The 19,559-nt window shown below is 45.4% G+C and overlaps 1 protein-coding gene across 6 annotated transcripts in view; it reads right to left on the bottom strand.

The window, feature by feature from the left end:
• Positions 1-19,559, bottom strand: part of LOC144121758 (cationic amino acid transporter 2-like) — a 91,582-nt gene that overhangs the window by 19,346 nt on the left and 52,677 nt on the right. For 3 of the 6 annotated variants that reach the window (XM_077655128.1, XM_077655127.1, XM_077655130.1), the window contains exons 8-14: positions 19,340-19,500; positions 17,357-17,418; positions 11,621-11,760; positions 10,657-10,759; positions 10,150-10,230; positions 7,675-7,847; positions 5,082-5,251 (exon numbers count right to left, since the gene is read on the bottom strand). In XM_077655128.1, the coding sequence (XP_077511254.1) occupies positions 5,082-5,251; positions 7,675-7,847; positions 10,150-10,230; positions 10,657-10,759; positions 11,621-11,760; positions 17,357-17,418; positions 19,340-19,500 (890 nt within the window). The remainder of the gene's footprint in view (positions 1-5,081; positions 5,252-7,674; positions 7,848-10,149; positions 10,231-10,656; positions 10,760-11,620; positions 11,761-17,356; positions 17,419-19,339; positions 19,501-19,559) is intronic. The other 3 variants (XM_077655131.1, XM_077655129.1, XM_077655132.1) reach the window with 1 other exon arrangement.

A 19,559-nucleotide genomic window follows, 5' to 3' on the forward strand; every position in this document is an offset into this window, starting at 1 on the left:
TGGGATGGCAGGTGTTGCCATCGGTGGTACTTGGGTTGCTTGGGTAGGGTTGTGATTCAGGTTGCTCTTCCTGAGCAGCTTCTCACAGTTATTGCCTGATATGGTGGGCAAACTGCCCACCAAGTGGTGGGCAGGTGAGCAGCTCACCACAGAACTGGCTTCAGACAAACAGACAACGGCTAAATGCGGGGAATAGCCAGTATAAGTACTAGCACACTAAAAGAAAGCAAGACTGTTCACAATCATAGGTGGCAGATGAAGTTGGATATGCAAGTACAATGTAGAGCAAATGAAAACAAATCAAGCAAAGGGAAGATAAAGACTAGGCAACCACTGTTTTGTTGAGCGCGCCCTTTATATTCCATGGCGGGGACCTGAACAATGCACAGTCTGTCCAAGTAGTTTCTCTCAGTTGTTTTTCTGTGTAACAAAATCCACAGCATGTCATCGGTGAAGGTGTGTGCTTAGGAAGCCATTGCCCTGAATGCCCTTGCCAAAGGAGATCCAGCACAGCAGTGGTAGGCATAGCTTTTCCACCAGTTTTCCATACAATGCACATCAGTGAATCTACTGTTGATGGTAGGAAATGCTAACACTGAGGAATTAATGAACCGTTGCAGGAAATAGCTAGAGCAACAAATTTATTGATCTTGCCAGTTACTCACTAAAATGTTACCAGAACTGTATAAAACGAGAAACAAAGAAGGTTTCTTGCAAATACAGAAACGGATAGCTGCGACTACTTATGCGGAAAGAAAGGTGGCATTATATTCCAAACAGTCAGAGGCATTCAATGCATTAGCGATTTATGGCTTTTCAGGGAGCTCCAAATATTGCCTGAATACCAAGGCTCCGTAAATTACATTAAAACAAAATGGTTACAGGGGGCCTTTAGAACTTGTATTAAACCTGTCAGCATCAGAACTAAGTACAGTAGAACCCCTGATGCAAAGTCACTAGGACCAGCAAATGTCTTTATTATACGTGTTCCTGGTGATCCCATGACTGCGACGATACAGTTCGGTAATTTGGTTACTTATTTTTGAAAAACACTGTTGGTTTAGAAAATAAAAACATAGAAATACCTTTCATTATGCTCTAACCATTCTGTTATGAGCTAATTATTTATTTCAGTTATCACATTTTTGTTATCACTTTCAATTTCATTGTACAAACATAACGTTGACACAAACTTAATGTGAGTGAGGAGTTCGAGTCCATATCGAAACAAAAGCTTTGCACAAATACCACGTCATCTTCCACAGTCTTAATGTCATTAAAGAAGCAATAGTTAAGAAATGCACACCTCTACCCAAGTCATTGCGCCTACCCGTCTTGACCAGAAACAATTATGCCAGCTCTGAAAAAAATGCCATTCCAATCAAAAACTAGTTCTTTACGACTGTAAATTTTAAGTCCATTGCCTTTTATTGTGCATGTAGTTTTGCTGAACATGTCATGCATACTCAGAGGCTCCTGGGTGTTGTTTGGAACTTCAAACAACTAGTTGTACAAATTTCCTTCTGCATCTAGCAATTATCTGTTTTTACATATTGGGAGCTGAGAGGGATGTTGACCCCTCAAAAAGCAGCAAGCACTGGCCATACCCTGCACAGTACAGTATGTGTCATACCGTATTCACATGATTGTAAGTCGACTCGAATGTAAGTCGATCCCCCAAATCGCATGTCTGAAAAAAGAAAAAAATGTTGACGCGAATGTAAGTCGACCCCACAAATCGCATGTCCGAAAAAAAAAAACACCGGTGGAGGCACTCAAAAACGAAAATTTATTGCATAGATGGGCTATTCATCCTCACTTGAGTCATCTTCAGTGGTACTGCTGTCGTCGTCGTCGTCGCCGCTGCGGTCCCACAGCACATCATCCTCCATGGAAAGCCCACACTTCTTATATGACTGCCCCACGACATCGTGTGGTACGGCCGCCCAAGCAGAAATCACCCACCTGCACACAGCTGCCAGGGAGGCTCTCTTCACGCGCCCCGTTGGCGTAAGTTCCCGCCCTTCCGCCGCCAGCCACTCATTACACTCACGTCGGAGCAAGTCCTTGAATGGCTTGTTAATGCACACGTCTAGCGGCTGCAGCTGCCCCGTCAGACCACCGGGAATCACCAGCATACCTGTATGTTCTTTTCGTAGCTCTGCCTTCACTTTCGCGGTAAGGTGGCCGCGAAATGAGTCCAGCACGAGGAGGTTCAAATTGCTATCTTTGAGGGATGCCCCTGGCCTCAAAAGCCACACCCGACGGTACCAATCAATAACTAAGTCGTCCGTCATAAAGCCTTTTTCATTCACTCGCACAATCACACCTCTTGGGATCATTTCTTTTGGCATAGTTTTTCTTTTGAAGACAATGTACGGTCGGAGCCTTGTGCCATCTGCCAGGCATGATAGCATAACGGTGAACTGAAGTTTCTCATTTCCTGTCGTGAGAAGCTTAACCTCACAAGCTCCCATCACGCTCACTGTTGTGTTGCTCGTCATGTCGAAGTAGACGGGAGTCTGGTCCGCATTGCTGATTTGGCCGAGCAGGTATCGCCACGAGTCTCGAAGCTTGAGGTAGTGCCTATGGAAGGAGAGAACTTTCTCCTCGTAAGCAGAAGGCAGCTTCTGGCATACACTAGTACGCCAACGAAGAGAGAAGCCAGTCCTCTTCATAAATTTCAAAGCCCAAGCCCTGCTGGCTTAAAAGTCTGTTCGGAGTATCCCAGCTTCCGCAGCGAAGACCCTGGCTTGTTGCGTGGTCATTTCGCATGTCACTGGAAGAGACCGATCACGTATTTCGGTGACATACGCTGCAAGCTTGACCTCCAGCTCCAGAAAGCGTCCCGACTTCGGCCCGCGAAAACCTCCTCACTTGGAGTCGCAGTCAATAATTCTGTATCGCTGCTTCCGCCAATCCCGCACCAACCATTCAGAAACGTAGAACTTGCGGCCCGCCGCTCAGTTGTTGGTTTCTTCGGCGTAAATGACGGCCTCCCTCTTGAACGCTGCAGTGAATGAGCGCTGAATGCTTTTCGAACCTGGCGAGCTCATGGCGAAGCACGCGGCCGGCATTCGAGTCAAATGCACCAACTCGAAGCACCACCAAACAAAAAGTGATCGGTGTTGGGGCACTGGCTCTTTCAGCAAACATCGGTATTCCCCAGAAGTGCCGCCATTACGCATATAATCGCCTAGCCGCCGTATTACGCAACCAACTGAAATAGCGGCTCTTCCATCAGCTAGCGACACTCCTGGGCGCTGGCGCAGACTCCGAGATTTGTACAGCGGCCCTGCCTTAACTGTCGATACTCCCGCAAGTGAAATGAAATGAAATTGGTTTTTGGGCAAAGGAAATGGCGCAGTATCTGTCTCAAATCAAATCAAGGGAAGGGATAAAGGAGGGAGTGAAAGAAGAAAAGAAGAACGAGGTGCTGTAGTGAAGGACTCGGGAATAATTTCGACCACCTGGGGATCTTAAACGTGCTGTATTGACATCGCACAGCACACGGGCACCTTTGCGTTTCGCTGCCATTGAAACGCTGCCGCGGCGGCTGGGTTCTAACACGGGTATCCTGATCAGTAGCCGAGCGCTGTAACCACTGAACCATCGCGGCGGGTAACGGTGTGCGCAGTAAAAGTAAAAATTGAAAAATCCTTGCCAAAAAGCCCGCAGAATACCTGAATGCTACGCTTGGAGCCGTAGAGCATACAAAAACTTGTAACCTCGCAGTAGTGTCCCTGTTAGATCGTTTTTCTTGCTTTTATTGGCAGTTCAAAGTTTCGTTTTGATTGTAAGTCGACCCCCCCCACTTTGGAATTTTAAATTTCAAAAAAAGGGTCGACTTACAATCGTGTAAATACGGTACTTAGAGGGAACACAACAAATGGATATACCAGCTCTTAACTTGGAGAAAAGTAGGTTTCACCATGAAGCAGGAACGTGGCTTCAAGCTCCTCCTCTAGGGCTCTGCGTGCTTTCTTTTTTTTTTTTTGTGCTAACACAGTAAACTTGCTCTTCTGCATGTTAACAGGCAGTTTGACCATTTTTCATGTTTCCTCCAAGTATGACACATACTGTACATGCCACCTCTGTAGTTCCCTGCAGTCTGCCTGGAGGTAAAGAAGCAAATTGCAGGCCCTCAATTTTTCAGTCAGCTGGTGCAATACCGCATTTACTCGTGTAATTTGTGTACTTTCTTTCCTAAATTTAAGGCTTCTAAAAGGGGGTGCGTAAATTACGTGGAGATCTCATGAACACATCCCAAAAAACTACAAAGGTCATAACGCACAATGTATGCGGTATATCTCCTCATATAAGTCGATCCCACAACTCGCGCCCCTCGCTGGCCAAAAGAAAGTTGACTCCAAATATAAGTCGACGTATACCCCCTTCCACCACACCCTGCATGCCCACCCCAGACCCATGTTATGTCGCTCCTTGCGTGATGGCATGACAGCACATGCGCAGCTGTAACCAATAAACATGGAAAGATGCAATTACAGGCGATCAAACGATATCCCCGCATGCACCTCAGATGAGTAGCAGCAAACGACAGCCAACAGCTCGGCAGTTTCGGATTCTGGCGCGACGGACGCTCCAGCGTTTACCGCAAGTTAGCTCTCACAGCTGTTCATATTGGAAAGTGACCGCCAGCATGAGCGAGCCAAGTAAACAGTGCGCAATGACCAGGACCAACTTACAAATAAATTGCTGACTTTTCTTGACACCACTCAATCACTTTTCGCAGTTGCACGCAGCAACGCAGTCGTGCCGATCTTCCCACGCCTGTGCTGCGTGCACCCATGTGCATGCTAGTGTGCTTGCGCAGCAGGGAGTGCAAAATATGAGAGTAAAGGATTTTTAAAATATAAATCCAGATAATAAATCAGGGATGCACAAATTATGCGAGGGTGCAAACTATGCGAGTAAATACGGTATAATTCTTGAATGGTAGCATCTAAAGAAGGCTTTTAAGATAAGGCCATAAGACAGCACCGCTTATGGGCACCTTGAAATTTTAACAAAGCTGATGTGAGCAATGGAGAGGCTGCAGAGGGTTAGAAGGCGTGACTCACTGCAAAGGAGAGGGTCTCTGTGCCTGCACTGGGCTGCCTTATTATGCAGGCAATGCAGAAGACGGACGCCAGAGCCATCAATGCCAGGGGCACCATGGCAGAGACCGCCAGGGAGAGAACTTGGGCCTCGGCAAACACCAGCAGCGCTGTGAGTGCCATGAACAGGGCCCCTGTTGCCAAGGTTAGGGAAAGAGTGGGAGAGAAAAAGAACACCATGCCCAGATGCGTTGCTGTCACTCGCGCTACAACAACCCACACGATCGCAAAAAATAAATATAAAGCAACAAGCTGGTCAAGTGACGTACACCTGAGCTGGAATGAGTGGGACAAGGCAAGGGTGCAAAGCCAAGAGCAAAGAGATCTTAATAATTTTGTCAGTGCTGTTGCTTCAATTGTGATCAAAGATTAATGCAGTCTTGTCCATACTGCAGCATAACATCGGTAAAAATAATGCCAGAACGGGCGAAACGCTAGCCTAAAGAGCCACATATGTATCCATCAGATGAGACAATTGCAAAAAAAAAATGGTCTATCAGTGTTGCATTACAGCATTTAAATAATTTTTCCCGGGCACAATTGCTGAGTGAATATGCTGCCCGAAGAAACTGTCACTGGCCCCGATTTTCAGAGTCGCATAGAAGTCTTCTTTTAATAAAATGCACGGCTTTGACCCTGGTGTTCCTCTTGTACCGTGCATTAAGCGCTGCTGTTGATTATGAGAAAATTCTTTCCCAGCTGTCAATTGCAAGTACCATATTTACACGTAAATAATGTGACAACGAATATAATGCCCAAGGGGTGAATTTGCCCCCATAACAAAACGAAAAAAATATTGCAGTTATAATGTGAGCTCGGAACTGAACTATAAGAGCAACCATAATCGAGGGTGCAAAAAAAAAATGAAAGGGAACTGTTTCCAAAAATTTGTAAGAAACCCAAGTACCTGCAGGTGGTTTATTAATCATCATGACTTAGTTCCTTATCGCTGTTCGCAAACAAGTCATCTTCTGTGCCATCACTGCTGTTCGACAGGCAGCAGTTTAAAAATTCATGCGACACAATGGAGCACAGCAGTGCCTCCCACGCGTTGACTATCCGCTTTGCAACGCCTGAGGCTGATGTGTGCTTCCTGCGTCGTCCTGCCAGAGTCAGTTCTTTGCTACTTGTGATCCACTCGTCATACTCCTTTCGGACCAGATCCCTGAATGGCTTGTTTATGCATACATCCAGTGGCTGCAGCTGTGATGTCATCCACTAAGTATGACGACAAGGTCAGAATTACACTTGCCAACCGTGACCTTAGAGCAGGTTAAGTGCCATTTCAGTTTGCCATGTTGAATTGTTACGGAAGTGCTGGGCACCTTTAGAATTCGACACACTCTGCATTGGAAGTTCGTTATATCCGATTGTAGAAAAACATTACTTTGTAAAAGCGAGATATCAAGAATATGGACTTCTATGGTAGCTACCGAAAGGAATGGCTGTTCCTTCGTTATATCTGTAATTTTGTTATAAGCTGTGTCACTAAAGAGAGATTCGATTGTAGCTTGCGCACAGTCTTGTCTATTGGATTAGCACTACACTGCAGCATCGTTTTGGCCCATCATGGTGCTTGCAGTCTGGTGAAACTGACAAATGAGGGCTAAGCAGGCCACATGACATCGTGAACACTGTGATTGGGATTGACAACATTCCACTGCCGGCAACATGTATCAAGGCGTTGTGAGGGAGCATGTAAGGGATAGTGACAGCTCAAGGCACAGCTCTTGCATTCATTCCACGAGCCGTCTAGTGTACTGCGCCAGTCTAGTGTACTGCGCCAGTCAGAGAAGGCCCCACACATCCAGCGGAGATCGACCTAGCTAACCATGCTATGTGAAACCCTAAATCGAGAAACTGTAAAACCCGGAACCAGACGGCCAGGAGGGAGAGGGATGAAACAAAGGAAGGATGTGCGCCACGACCACAGTCTTACTGACTGTTGCAGGTGCACTGGGATAAACCAGCTGAATTTGGTGCAGTGTCATCCTTTAGGATCAACCCAGAAGACACTATACAGACTCCAGTAGTAGCCTCCTGATATGTACCTCCGCCAGTGAGGAGGTATCTGGCCAGCTCACAATTCTTCATGGCAGCATTAAGTCAAACTGTCATATTAGCCTTTTTTCACAAACAAAAATACATAATTCAAAGAATTATCAGAATTACTGTATAAGTCTACAGTTTACTACTCTTACTACTAAATGCACAATTCCCCTTCCCTTATTCAATGCCCGGTTGGATTTACAGGTACAGTAAATTATGATGATGATGAACGAAACCAAAATTTATCTGCAAAGATATGCTTCTTTTCATAGCTATGTTTTGTTGAAAAGCACTTGGCTTTAGTTCGAGCTACCTGTAATGACATTAGAAATTATTCGGAGATATTCGATTCAATTCACAACCAATTTTTGTTATTGGTATTCACTTTGCAAGGAAAAATTTATTATTCACATAATTCTATACAATTTCCCTCCTAGGAACCAAGCGAAAAAACAAAACCATGGCCAATGCACCAGCAGATGCCAAACTCGTGAGGTGTTAGACTCACCGAGGAGTAATGTGAGGACCTTGACAAGGAGGGCTGTGGACTCTGTGGGGCTGGAGAGGCCATCCAAGTTGAAAAGTGTCATGGCTATGCCCCGCTGCCCACTTCTGTCATAAGGTGGCTTCCTGGCTTCCGACCCGTCAATATCACCATCAGCCGACTGTGCGACGTCGTACCTGAGAGCCAAAGCCACAGCTGAGACCATTTCTTTCAATGCATATACTCGAGTAGTAATGCCTTGATCTCTGTTAAATGTTTCATTTCAGCCTGACAATACAGCATGGTTTGCCATGACATGGGATCCCTGAAAATGTGTTGAACTTGTAGTCGAACGCCATCATCATCACCATTCGTGCCAGCCCAGTTACAGCCACTCCAGGGGCCTCCCCCTGCAGCCTCCAATTAGACGTGCTCTACCTTATCTGTGACCACTCTCTCCCCACCAATTGCCTCAACATTATCTAAAAAATTGAAAATAGGTTTTTGGGGAAAGTAAACGGCACAGTGTCTGGCATCTCAGCTCTATAAGGGAAGGGATAAAGGAGGGAATGAGAGAAGAAAGAAAGAGAAGGGAAGGGATAAAGGAGCGACAGAGAGAAGAAAGGAAGAAAGAAATGCTGTAGAATAATTTCGACCACCTGGGGATCTTTAACCTGCACTGACATCGCACAGCACATGGGCACCTTTGCGTTTCGCCTCCACTGAAACGCGGCTGCCCCGGACGGGTTCGAACCCGGGTCCCTACCCGACATTCTGCCATCTTAAACTTCAACTGCGCGTACAAAACCCAAGTATATTTATGCCTCTTAAATGCTTTCTTATAGAAAATCAGACAGTGCAAAACACCTTAAAGCTCATTACAACAATGAAGGCATCTCCAGCTTATGAACAATAACCTGAAATCCCCTGCCTCAACTCAACTACACTGAACAACATCCTCGCACCATCAACGAGCTGCAGCATCTTATTAAGGGTGACATACAGAATGGAACTACTCAGTGGCAATGCACAAAGGTTCTTCCTTAGACTAGAAAGCATATTTTCACTCATTTCCATGCTGCCCGCCACATTGCCAGGCAAACCACATAGTATGTCACGACTGCTTTTAAATGCATGCTCATCCCGTCCTCAAATCATACAACCACAAAACGCCTGTTTCAGCCGGGGCCAAATTGAGGAGACGGCTGAGAACTTCCCCCACCTAGACATTATCTTTTCATCTCCAACACGTACACCGAAATTAATGTTTCGATAAACCATTGGCTTCAGTGCGAATTCACTACAGAAAGCCACCAAGCTGAAGCATCAGCAATCCTACATAAGCAGGTGCCTTTACACTGGGCTGAATTTTTTGCTATGTCAGCAGTTAATGAATCATTAGGCATCATCAGCACAAGTTTGACTGTTAAGAAACGCTCCTCTGAACAATGCATATTAGGTATACATACAAAACAAAAAGCCGTCCATCACTGTCTGCTTCCAATAATGATTTTCCCCATAAATAAAGCTGATGTGAATGTGCACCGAGGTTCTGCACTTGCTTGTTTGTGATATTTTTTCCCAATGATTTGAGAACCTGATACAAATATTTCCTGTGATCTGGTAGAATTAGAAAAGAATGAGAGACTACTGCACATTGCTAAAGTTGATGCTCCCAAGGCAGCACACTTCAGTGGAGATATGTGAACACTGTGTAACATAAACTATGCACATCTTCTTTGGATACTGAGCATTTCACTGCTGTGCGAATGCACATGGGCCATTGTGCTGCAATAGGAATGTCAAAGAACTGACACCCTCGAAAGGGCCAGTGAGAGTGCTTCAGAGGCACTTTGAAAACAGCCAAGCATGGTCAAGCTGCCTTTTTGCAATTTTTCTCATGGCCACCGTTCTCCTATAAAGATACAATTTCACACTTGCTAACAGCTCTCTTATCACTAGCTAACTCACTCACTTTCTCTTTCATTCAACCGCTCACTTGCTAATCGCTCGCAAACTTGCTAACTCACCAACCGGCTCGCACACTCAACGACTCGCTCGCTCACTCAACGACCCGCTCGCTAACTCAACGACTCGCTCGCTCACTCAACAACTCGCTCGCTCAACCAATAACTCAATCACTCACAAAGTCACTCACCACAAACTCATTTACTCAACCACTCAAATGCAGTTAATCTGCAAGAGATGCCATCTGACATAATGGTGGAACACTTACAACTCTAATGGTAGGAGCCTCTGAAGGCACATTTAGTGCCAAAGAAACTGCACATCTTTCCATACTAGCAAGCATGGGCCACAACGTCAATGGCGACAGGTGCAGTGAAAAGAGCGATGAATCCGAAAGCAAATAAGTGCACAAAAAAATGCTAGCAAAGGGCAACTGCAGAAGCCCACACACCATGTCTGCATGCCATGTCACAATGGCACATGCAGCACAGGTGGCAATGGGGAGAGGGGGAAGGGAAAGCTGGCACTTACATTTGTCTCCGGTTCGAGATAGACACCGAGAGAGATGGTGCAGGAGAGCCACATGGTCGGGGTTCGACAAGGGGTTCGTATCTGGTTGCCCAGGAGGAAGAGGAGACAGAGAGGAAGGCAGGCAGGTGCCCCAGCGAAAATAAAAGAGAGCAAAAAGATAAAGCAAAGCCAAAAACATGGCCAATCAAAGAAAAAGAAGAAATAAGGCCACCACCCTGCATGCAAGCATGGTACAGGGAGAACATCACAATAAAACCTCTCTGCATTTTACCAGTTGTCAATGCCCTGTTCTTATGCATAACACTGCTGACTGTTCTGGCAAAGTAGTCCTCAGTTTGTACATTAAACTTTGCACACTCACTGCAAAGGTACCCAGACTTCAAAACCGATCTGGCAATCTATGCTTGGCAGTGACAACTAATACTGAGAGTTCAATCACCTATTTGAATCAAGTGAGCACTACATTGTGGCACTCAGATACGAGATACAGTCACTGCAGGGGGTTACCTGAGCATGAGCACTGAGACAGCTACCAGGCTGTAGGCAAGTAGAGTCCCGATGGACATCATGTTGGCCAACTCTTCCACATTGAACATCATGGCCATCAAGCCTGCAACCAAATAATACGTCCCCATGAAGGCATGCACAACTTTCCAGCTTCCAAAGTTTACTAAAGCAGAGATTTGAGCATCAGCCTAGTATGCAGCAGGCGTTGGGAGCCGTGGTTCAATGCTCAGTGCCCATTGGTCTTCCAGTGGGTACAAGCTTTTGCCTGACCTAAATTTGTTATCAAGTAAGCTAAAACAAGAGGAGAGGTTGTCCTGGAATCTGGCGAGACAACAGAAGAAAGTTGCTGTGTCTGCGGGATGCAATCACTAAATGCTTGCATGAGACAAAAGCTGGAGCAGTGTCAAACAAAAAACTGGCTGATACGTACATACTTTTTGTCGAAAACGCACAGCATACCAGCTTTGCTTCTGGGTCATGTACTGTTGTTTGTTTTGTATCAACTGTCGGAGTTTTAAGTCTCTAAACCCTCACAGGAACTTAAGTCCTGCCTCCTAAAAAGTTCAAGAGTTCCAAAGGTGCCAGAGAGCCCCACTATAGAGCATGGAAGCAAACCCCTTGGGCTGTACACATTCGGCAATGGTTGTGCAAATATTAGTTACTTCAAAAAGCATTAACTGTTAGGCTAGTTGGTAATGTGCAGCGACTATATTCATATCCTTACTGCAACAGGACAACGACAATAGAGAGCACCTGTGCTCCTCATTTCTGGATTGTCCTCACCATTTTGAACTAGAAGTATGAGTATACTATTAAAGTGACATTACCTTTATTTGGTATGCGTGCTATAGAGCTTTTATCAACAAATGAAAAACACTAAGAAAAAAGAACAACAAAAAAGGCAGCTGCGTTTTGACTGTTTCATTGTTCCACCCCCGTTTCCACTAATCGCTGTGGCACTGACCGGCAAAGACGCCTGAGATGGCAGTGGCAATAAGGGGCGTCTTGAGGCGTGGATGAACGACGGCCAGGAAGCGAAAGATGAGGCCGTCCGAGCCCATGGCATAGAGGACCCGCGGAAGAGGAAACATGCCACCCAGGAGACTGCACACCAGAGATACACAAGCATGGGCTCTCAACAGCCGTCACCACTGTCACACAGCCACGGGTACGTTGCAGCAAAGCTTTGTAGAGACATTACACCCACAAGCGTAAGCAACACATGGCACTTAAAATTCATCCGAAACACTTTACTTTAGCAACTTAAAAGCTACTGAGGCTACAAGCAGTGAAAGCTACAAATCACTCCAACTACTAGGCACCATTACTCAATACTTGTCAGTGGAGCTGTGCGCACAACTTGCTCCTCCATCCTCGCTCGTGATCCCGAGCTCTGCTGTCAGTTCACAAGGAGCCAAGCAAGCTAAGCTGAAAAGTTACAAGGGACAGTCCATAGCGGAGTGTCCCCCAATTAATCCTGGTGATCAGCCAGATCAAATACAGTTACGCACAAGGCAAGAAACTGGTGTTTCCCGGAAAGCAAACTGGTGTTGCAATCAAGCACAGATGCAAAATTTTGGCTCAGTGTACTTTGTTGGAAATGATGCACAACAAATTAGTACAGCGGAACCTGATCAATGGAGTATAGACACCAACCTTTTGGTTGCTTGTTTTCTTCTTTGCAATGATGTGCAAGTCATTACTATATATGGATCATCACGTGGTATTCACCTATGACCATTAAACAACTTTTAACTGCATTTCTTATCGTGTGCTGTTCAGATGTCAACAGCCGAATAATGGCTGTGACGTCAAAAGTAAGTATAGGTCACGCAAAGCATGAAAGAACTGCTGTGTGATTACTACTTCTTAATTCGTTTTCATTCCGACTTTACAGACAGGCTGGCTTTAACACTGTCGTGAATTAAAACGATGAAGCCAACAAGAACTAAAACACAGGTATAGCTGCCACAGGCCAATCTCGCAAGTATGTACAAGCATGATGATGAAATAGGAGAAAAGAAACCACAGATCTCTGAGGCATGAAGGTTGCATGTTTGATCGATTTTGAAGTATACAAGTTTTGTTTTGAAACCACCAGTACACTTTTATCAACCAAGGAAGACAAAAAAAAGACAACCTGAATGTTGGAAGTCAAAGAAAACCTGCAATTGGTGGCGCAACAAGCAGCCAGCTATGTTTCATTATGTTTTGGGCTGCTTCGTGGCTATACACGTTCTGCATGCCCGCATGGCTTCATTACGCGCCTCGATTTACAAGGGCGGAGCAGCAGAGGACCTCCAAGTGCCACTCTAAGTGCTCCTCAGACGAAGTTCGTGCAATGGCATTCAACCGTGACAAGAAAAACAAGCTGTGTATAGCCAATGTTCAACAAGCCTCCACGTTGGCAAATGCACCACTCGGCATGTTCGCTTTGTCAGCGTACTAAGATGCTGGGTTGCATAACCAGTCCTACGGGGACTATTATTACAGAATTTAAATATACGCGCATGTACCAGTCGCAACACATCAGTCGTGACGACGGCTCAGCGGTGACAGCGACGCTACCGACTCCTTGGCACTAGGACTTTCTTGCCACATCCACTGCCTCAGCCCTCAAAAGCATTGCACACTGTCTGGTGTTCAGATCGCTGAATGCAGGCTGCAGTTTTTTGTGAGAACTTCGTTGTCGGAATCGGGAACAGGATCCATTGTAACGTTGGTGCAAATGTAAACGAAGCAACGACGGCTGATAGAGGCCTTCAACGTTCGGCCGGCAGTAGTTTTAATTTCGGCTGCTGCTAGGCGGGAGCGCAGCACTTGCCACCAGCAATCACGGAGTCCTTGTTTCCATTTCCAACGAATTATGTTACTCTTGTCCTATTTCATCACCAGAGAGTCCCGAGTTTGAATTGTAGCGATGGGACAAAGTTTTTCAACTTCGAATCCAAATCTCGTAGCAATAAATGCACCTTTTGCTGCTGGCCATGCGGCAAGAAAGCCATAAAATGCTGAACTATCGGATTTTACTAACAAAAAAAATTTGACAGTGTTCTCCCGAGTGTTAAGCACGGTTCACCAGTGAGCCATAGATATCGGTCGCTACTTTAAAGCTATCTATGCATTTCTTGTGCAATCATTTACATAGTTCAAGAAGTTAACTTTCAGTTTCGAAGTAATTAGTAATTGTAGTAAGGAGCGGAAAATTTTGGTGCGAGACTGAAGAGCGCGGTTCACAACTTTCCTTGGTGAACACGCCAAACTTCCCGGTAGCTGGACTCTCTCGCAGATGCAATTTTTCGGGGCCTCGGATGTAGCAAAAACTCTGATATAGTAAAGCGAGGCTGCTGTCCCAATTCGCCTTCCATAGATGGCATGGCACTGTTTTTTTTTTTTCGGTTATAGTAAAGATTAAAAAAAAAGAAAAGGCTACAGTAAAGAGCGTCTTGCCGTGGCGACGTGCTTCCCGCACAATGATGACATCGTGGCAAACACAAAGTCTAAGATTGCAAGGCCAAGATTCAGAGGCAAGTGGATACCAAAGGTGACAAAATGGCGCTCTGCCAGATGGCTTCATCACCAAGTTGCAAGGAGAAGTAAACTTTTTTGGAGGCCCTGGGACCACGAGGTAAAGCACACAGGGCGCATGGAAAAAAATATGTAAGGCTGCCTATGAAAGTAGAAAGAAGACGGCGCAGGTCAATGAGAAAGGAAAGCCAGGTGAAAGTTCAGTGAGTAGCAGGGAAAGGAAGAAAACAGCAAACGTTCACAGCACGACAGCGCGAAGTACGGGGAAGCAGTGGCAAGAAGTGGAGGCACGGCGGCACTGCATGGGTGGTTTGGCCATGCTTGACTGTGTCATGCACGTTTCTTAGCTATTGTCTCTTAAATTATGAGGCTGCAGGAGACGTCACTGTGCGATACCTGAAAATAAATAATTATCACATAAGGGGACAATAAGACCAGAATAGAAAGTATTCCAGACTTTTTTTTTATACACAAACACACTGTATTTAGTAGCGAATTAATTACCAAAAAGTAACCTCATAGCTATGGCATTACATACAACTGATATAAAAAGTCCCCCCGATATAAATTGGTTATCAGGAAATTAAAGGTCCAGTAACTTTCGCACACCTCAACCTTGCATGAGCGAAGAGAGGAAAGTGGCAGTGAAAGAAAGCAAGAAAGAGGTGTCGTAGTGGAGGGCTCCGAAATAATTTTGACTGCCTGGGGATCTTTAACGTGCACTGACATGGCACAGCACACGGGCGCATTTTGCGTTTTGCCTCCATCAAAATGCGGCCACCGGGGTCCGGTTAGAACCTGTGCAACCCAGCTTAGTAGCCGAGCGGCCTAACAATTGAACCACCGCGGCATGTAGCTTGCTCCTGCAGCAATGTTTCGGCGCATGCACTAACTCTTGCTTGCTTTCCAGTCTGGTTCGCTCCGGCATAGAGAAAGGCGCCGCTGGCGCATCGCCTGGCGATCACCACTCCGTGGATATTATTAAAAATTTCAAGGGCTGTACATGTGTACATGTGAGAGTATAGCGAATACACGTGGCCAGCGGGCGTCAGTGTGCCGATGGTTACATTTTGTCTCCATCAAAATATGGCCACTGCCTTCAGGTTTCGAACGCGGGCACTCTGGCTTAGTAGCTGCGCTCCCCTGATATAATAAAGATTTGTGCTGTTCTAAGTTACTTTACTATACAGGGGTTCTACTGTAGTAGCAGTGAGCCTCAGGGTGATGTTACATAATCTGGTTTTAGTTCCGATCATGTAGAACTCAAGAAAGCAGCCCAAAACATCAACTGCGGTCAATCAGCAAGCGTTGTTTTCTGCCTGCTGCCAGTTTACCAATTTTCTGTGCTGCGTAAGAACTAATAGGAACGTTCGAATTACTACGGCTGCTATTTGCCCTCTGTGTACAAAAAATGGCTGAGATTTGGCCCAAACTTCTCAACAGAGAGAGCTGTTTTGATTAAAAAAAGAACCTCCCTCTGCACATCCAATGGCATGCATGCGGTGAAGCCAGACAGGTGACGAGATCAAACAATGTTATCAGGCTCTTCTCTCAACAGCGGCTATAAGATTTCAGTCCACATAAGCATGTCTTGATGCTAACCCTGATAAAATAACCTTGAGTTAAATCTGATGACGCACAAAAAAATGGCTGTGGTTTAGCTCTGGTTAAACCTGGAGTGACGCGATAGCTGCATCTGGCCGAGTGGAACTTGATGAGTTAAATTGCAAAGTCAATCTTTCACCACTCCGTTTCGCTGGGCGCTCCTTCTTCATCTTTGTCCCACTTGACACGGCACATGCGCACAATTGCAGCTGTTGCGCGCTGCGCCGCCAGCAGCAGCAGCTGCTCGGCACCAGGTGACCAACCCACGTGACCAACGGCGCCACCACGGAGGTCAAGTGGTGCCACGCAGAAGGGTCGAAGAGGTGGCGTAGTGTAGCTATCGCTACAAAAAGCTGCAAGTGCGTTGCTCATCTCCAAGAACGTCGTCAAGCTCATACGAGTGAATATTTACTGGAGTACTGGAGTAATGCCGGCTTGCTTTCTGCTCTTTTTCTTTGTAGACCATATTTATTCTTTTACAGCTCTTCTGTGCTTGTTGGATGTCTGCGCACATCTTTCAACACTGAAGAGATGTTTTGTGCAGTGACACATGAGCCCTGGTTAGTGAAGGTGTTCTTTTGAAACTGAAATTTTTCTGACTTGCGGAATTTCACGCAAGGCTCCCAAAGGGGCGAGTCGAGATACCACCACAGGGCAAGCGATCCTCTAAAAATCCCGCCTATTGCATGGTGCGCTGTAACCCATGCACCTCTTAAGTGGGCGTAACGGCAGGCGTGACAGTGTTCGGAGGGCCCCTGTCACTAGGTCAAAAAAATAGCCTGGCCGCGTAGTTTTGGTTTCTGAGCTTTCCCATTCGCTCGTGGCAATGGCAATTCACTGTCAACCCGCGCATTCGCCAGTAGTCCAATCTCAGCTTCGTGCGGCTTTCAGACACTGACTGACGCGTCGCTGGTCTTTTATTTTTTCCGTTTTAAAAGCAGTCTCGCCATTCCAACGTCAATGTGCATTCCCATCTTGCTTATGTTCGCGATGTCTTCCAGCACGCTGAAACTCTGTGCCCGTCACGGGCTTATTACAGGTGTTTGCACGATAGAACCGCCTCATAAGGCTACCGCATTTTCGGCTGTTTTTTTCAGGCCACGGGACCTTTTATAAATCGACTTTCAAATAACCTGGGCATTTCTGTCGGTTCTTTGAACTCCGAATTAATGAGGTTTTACTAGCCATCATGTTATTTTTGTTTCCAGTCATGTTATGAATAACATTTTGCATGACCACATTACAAGTTGGATACTGTTATGCTGTTCAATTAAGCAGTATACATTTCTGTGCACATCATGCTTTTTTTCATACGGTGTTCAGGCAGTCTAGTTTTGTTTATTTCAGTCGCAAAGGCCATACACAATTTTGAAAAAAATATGAGCAACAATGTTTGCTTGTTTATCTGTTCTGAATTTATTTTTTGTGCTGACCAGATATTCGATATTCGAAGCCATTTTTTCTTCATATTCGTATCCGATTCGTATTCGCACACCCCTACTGACAAGGCATTATATGAATGGATGCCTTCCATTTAAATTTAAAAGCAGCCTCTCGTGTCACTCACCTGGTGGAGAGCCCAGCCAGGGCACCAATGGAGATGATCCACTTGGCCACTGGCCAGCCCACCTGCGAAAATGGCATATTTTCAGCATTTCTGCCGATCGTTTCGCAATGGTTAGCAAATACCCACTCAGGAAAGCACGAAACATTCCCACCTACCCTTTCCCTCCCTCACAATCAATCACAGCCTGTGCTGTGTCAGGGTCAGTTTTGGGTTACCTCAGGAAACATAAATGTAAATGCTTATATCCACAACTACGCTCCTTGTGTGAAGAGAAAATGGTTGCAGGCCAACAAAAGATGGTAAAAAAAGACAAAAAGACTGTAAAAGACTAAAAAGACTGTAGCATTATAAAATTTTGATAACAACCAAGCATCAGCAGCTATGCTTGTGCAGCACCTGTCCTTGCGCATTCTGAACGATTATAAAGCCTGAAAGGAGGTAGAAATGTCTAAATAAAAAAAAAGAATAGCCACCTGACGTAGCACCTTTCATGGGCTTTTCGGCTGTAGACAAGCCTCAATTTAAACACACATTCATAACTATTTCAATTCTAAGAACACACTAACTTTCCCACAGACAATTCAAACAACCAAATGATTTCTCAATGTGACGCCAGTCCTCCGCTCATTGTCAACTGGGCAGGGAAGGCTGGAAATGCACAGAGTGGTGCTGTCCCCATCGGATCAGTGGAGCAGTGATTAAAATTCATTCTAGATGGGGCTCATGCAAAACTTTTTGAATTCAATGTCCACAACGATCTCCATGATGGCTTCAGCAATGCATCAGACCATAGCTGTCAAAATTGTTCTCGAGCACATTTATGTACCCAGTCTTCATTGGAATTTGTTGCACACTCACTACCTTTGAGGCAAGCAGTTAAAGGGGAACATTGCTAGAACTGGCATTACTGCACCCTCCAACACAACTGGCCTTTTATCTGAAGGACCTAAACCTCCTGATAAATGAAATCGATCCGTTCTCAGACAGCTGCAGAGCCAAACAACTTCTCTTCTTACAGGAAACTCTTAGCCTTCGCAAGACAACTGGCTGCTCCCTTCGAACTTCATCAGGCCGACGTTTGACTGCAGAGAAGATCAACTCTGTCTTCGACACAGTGCAAGCTTTATGCCAAGCTGTCCTGTACCTCAGGGGTCCTCAAACTAGGCTTCTGAACCCTTCCATTTCCTGCATTCCCCGAGTACATAAAACCATGCATGGCTCCACCCTCACTTTTCCTATATTCACATTATTTTGGGCCTTACGGCATAGTAATTGCTTACGAAAGACTATCATTACAAAGCCAGTCATTATTATCAAATTTGCTAATTTTTTCCGGGCATGTGTAAATGCACGCCCTTTCTAGCACGCAAGTAAAGCAGGTAGAGATAGAAACCAACCCGAGCACATTTCAAAAGCTGTTGGTGTTCTCAGCATCTATGGAAGATTAAAACCCCCATTATAAACATTACACTGCCTGCAGTGTGAAGGGTTCACCCGACTGTTCTGCTCAATGGTGGCCCAAATATACAGCCTAAAGTGATTGTCTTAGAACCAGAAAACAGTACGAGCTGAAACTGAGTTATATTTTTTTTTTTCAGCAGTATTTGCTAATGAATAGGGAGACATTTTGTATATTCCAAAGTTTATTTAAAATATTTTCTTTGGTTTAATTGGTTCACTCTGATATATTCCATTCAATTTTAAACATTATAGTTCTTGGGCCAAGAATATTTAAATAAAACGCCAAAATACGGTTTTTCGCATGGTAGGGAAAGAGTCAAATTATGCATTGTGAGTGGTCTTGTTTTCCATATCTGCAAACAATATGTTCCCCGTTCCATGCATTATGGATGCATTTTCAGGCTGGCGACCTCTGCAAAAACATTTAAAACTGAGGCTTCACCAAGCAAAGATGATGGGCCCTATATACAAACGCTACAAGCGTATGAAAAAAAGTGAACAACCCTGCCATCCAGTCCATACCTGCTGGAAGACGAACGGCAAAGGTGCGGACACGTTCTGTGCATAGTATGGCCAGAGCAGCGTCTCGATGATGGAGACCCCAAAGTACGCCAGGAACACAATGCCCAGCGACAGGACTATGCCGATGGGGATGGCACGCCGTGGATTTTTCACCTCCTCGCCTGTAATCAAAGAGGGGAAGAAAGAACAGCATAATAAGAACATTCAGGTCACCTCATCA

The sequence above is a fragment of the Amblyomma americanum genome, chromosome 2 (genome assembly GCF_052857255.1).
Source record: "Amblyomma americanum isolate KBUSLIRL-KWMA chromosome 2, ASM5285725v1, whole genome shotgun sequence".
Lineage (NCBI taxonomy): Eukaryota > Metazoa > Arthropoda > Arachnida > Ixodida > Ixodidae > Amblyomma > Amblyomma americanum.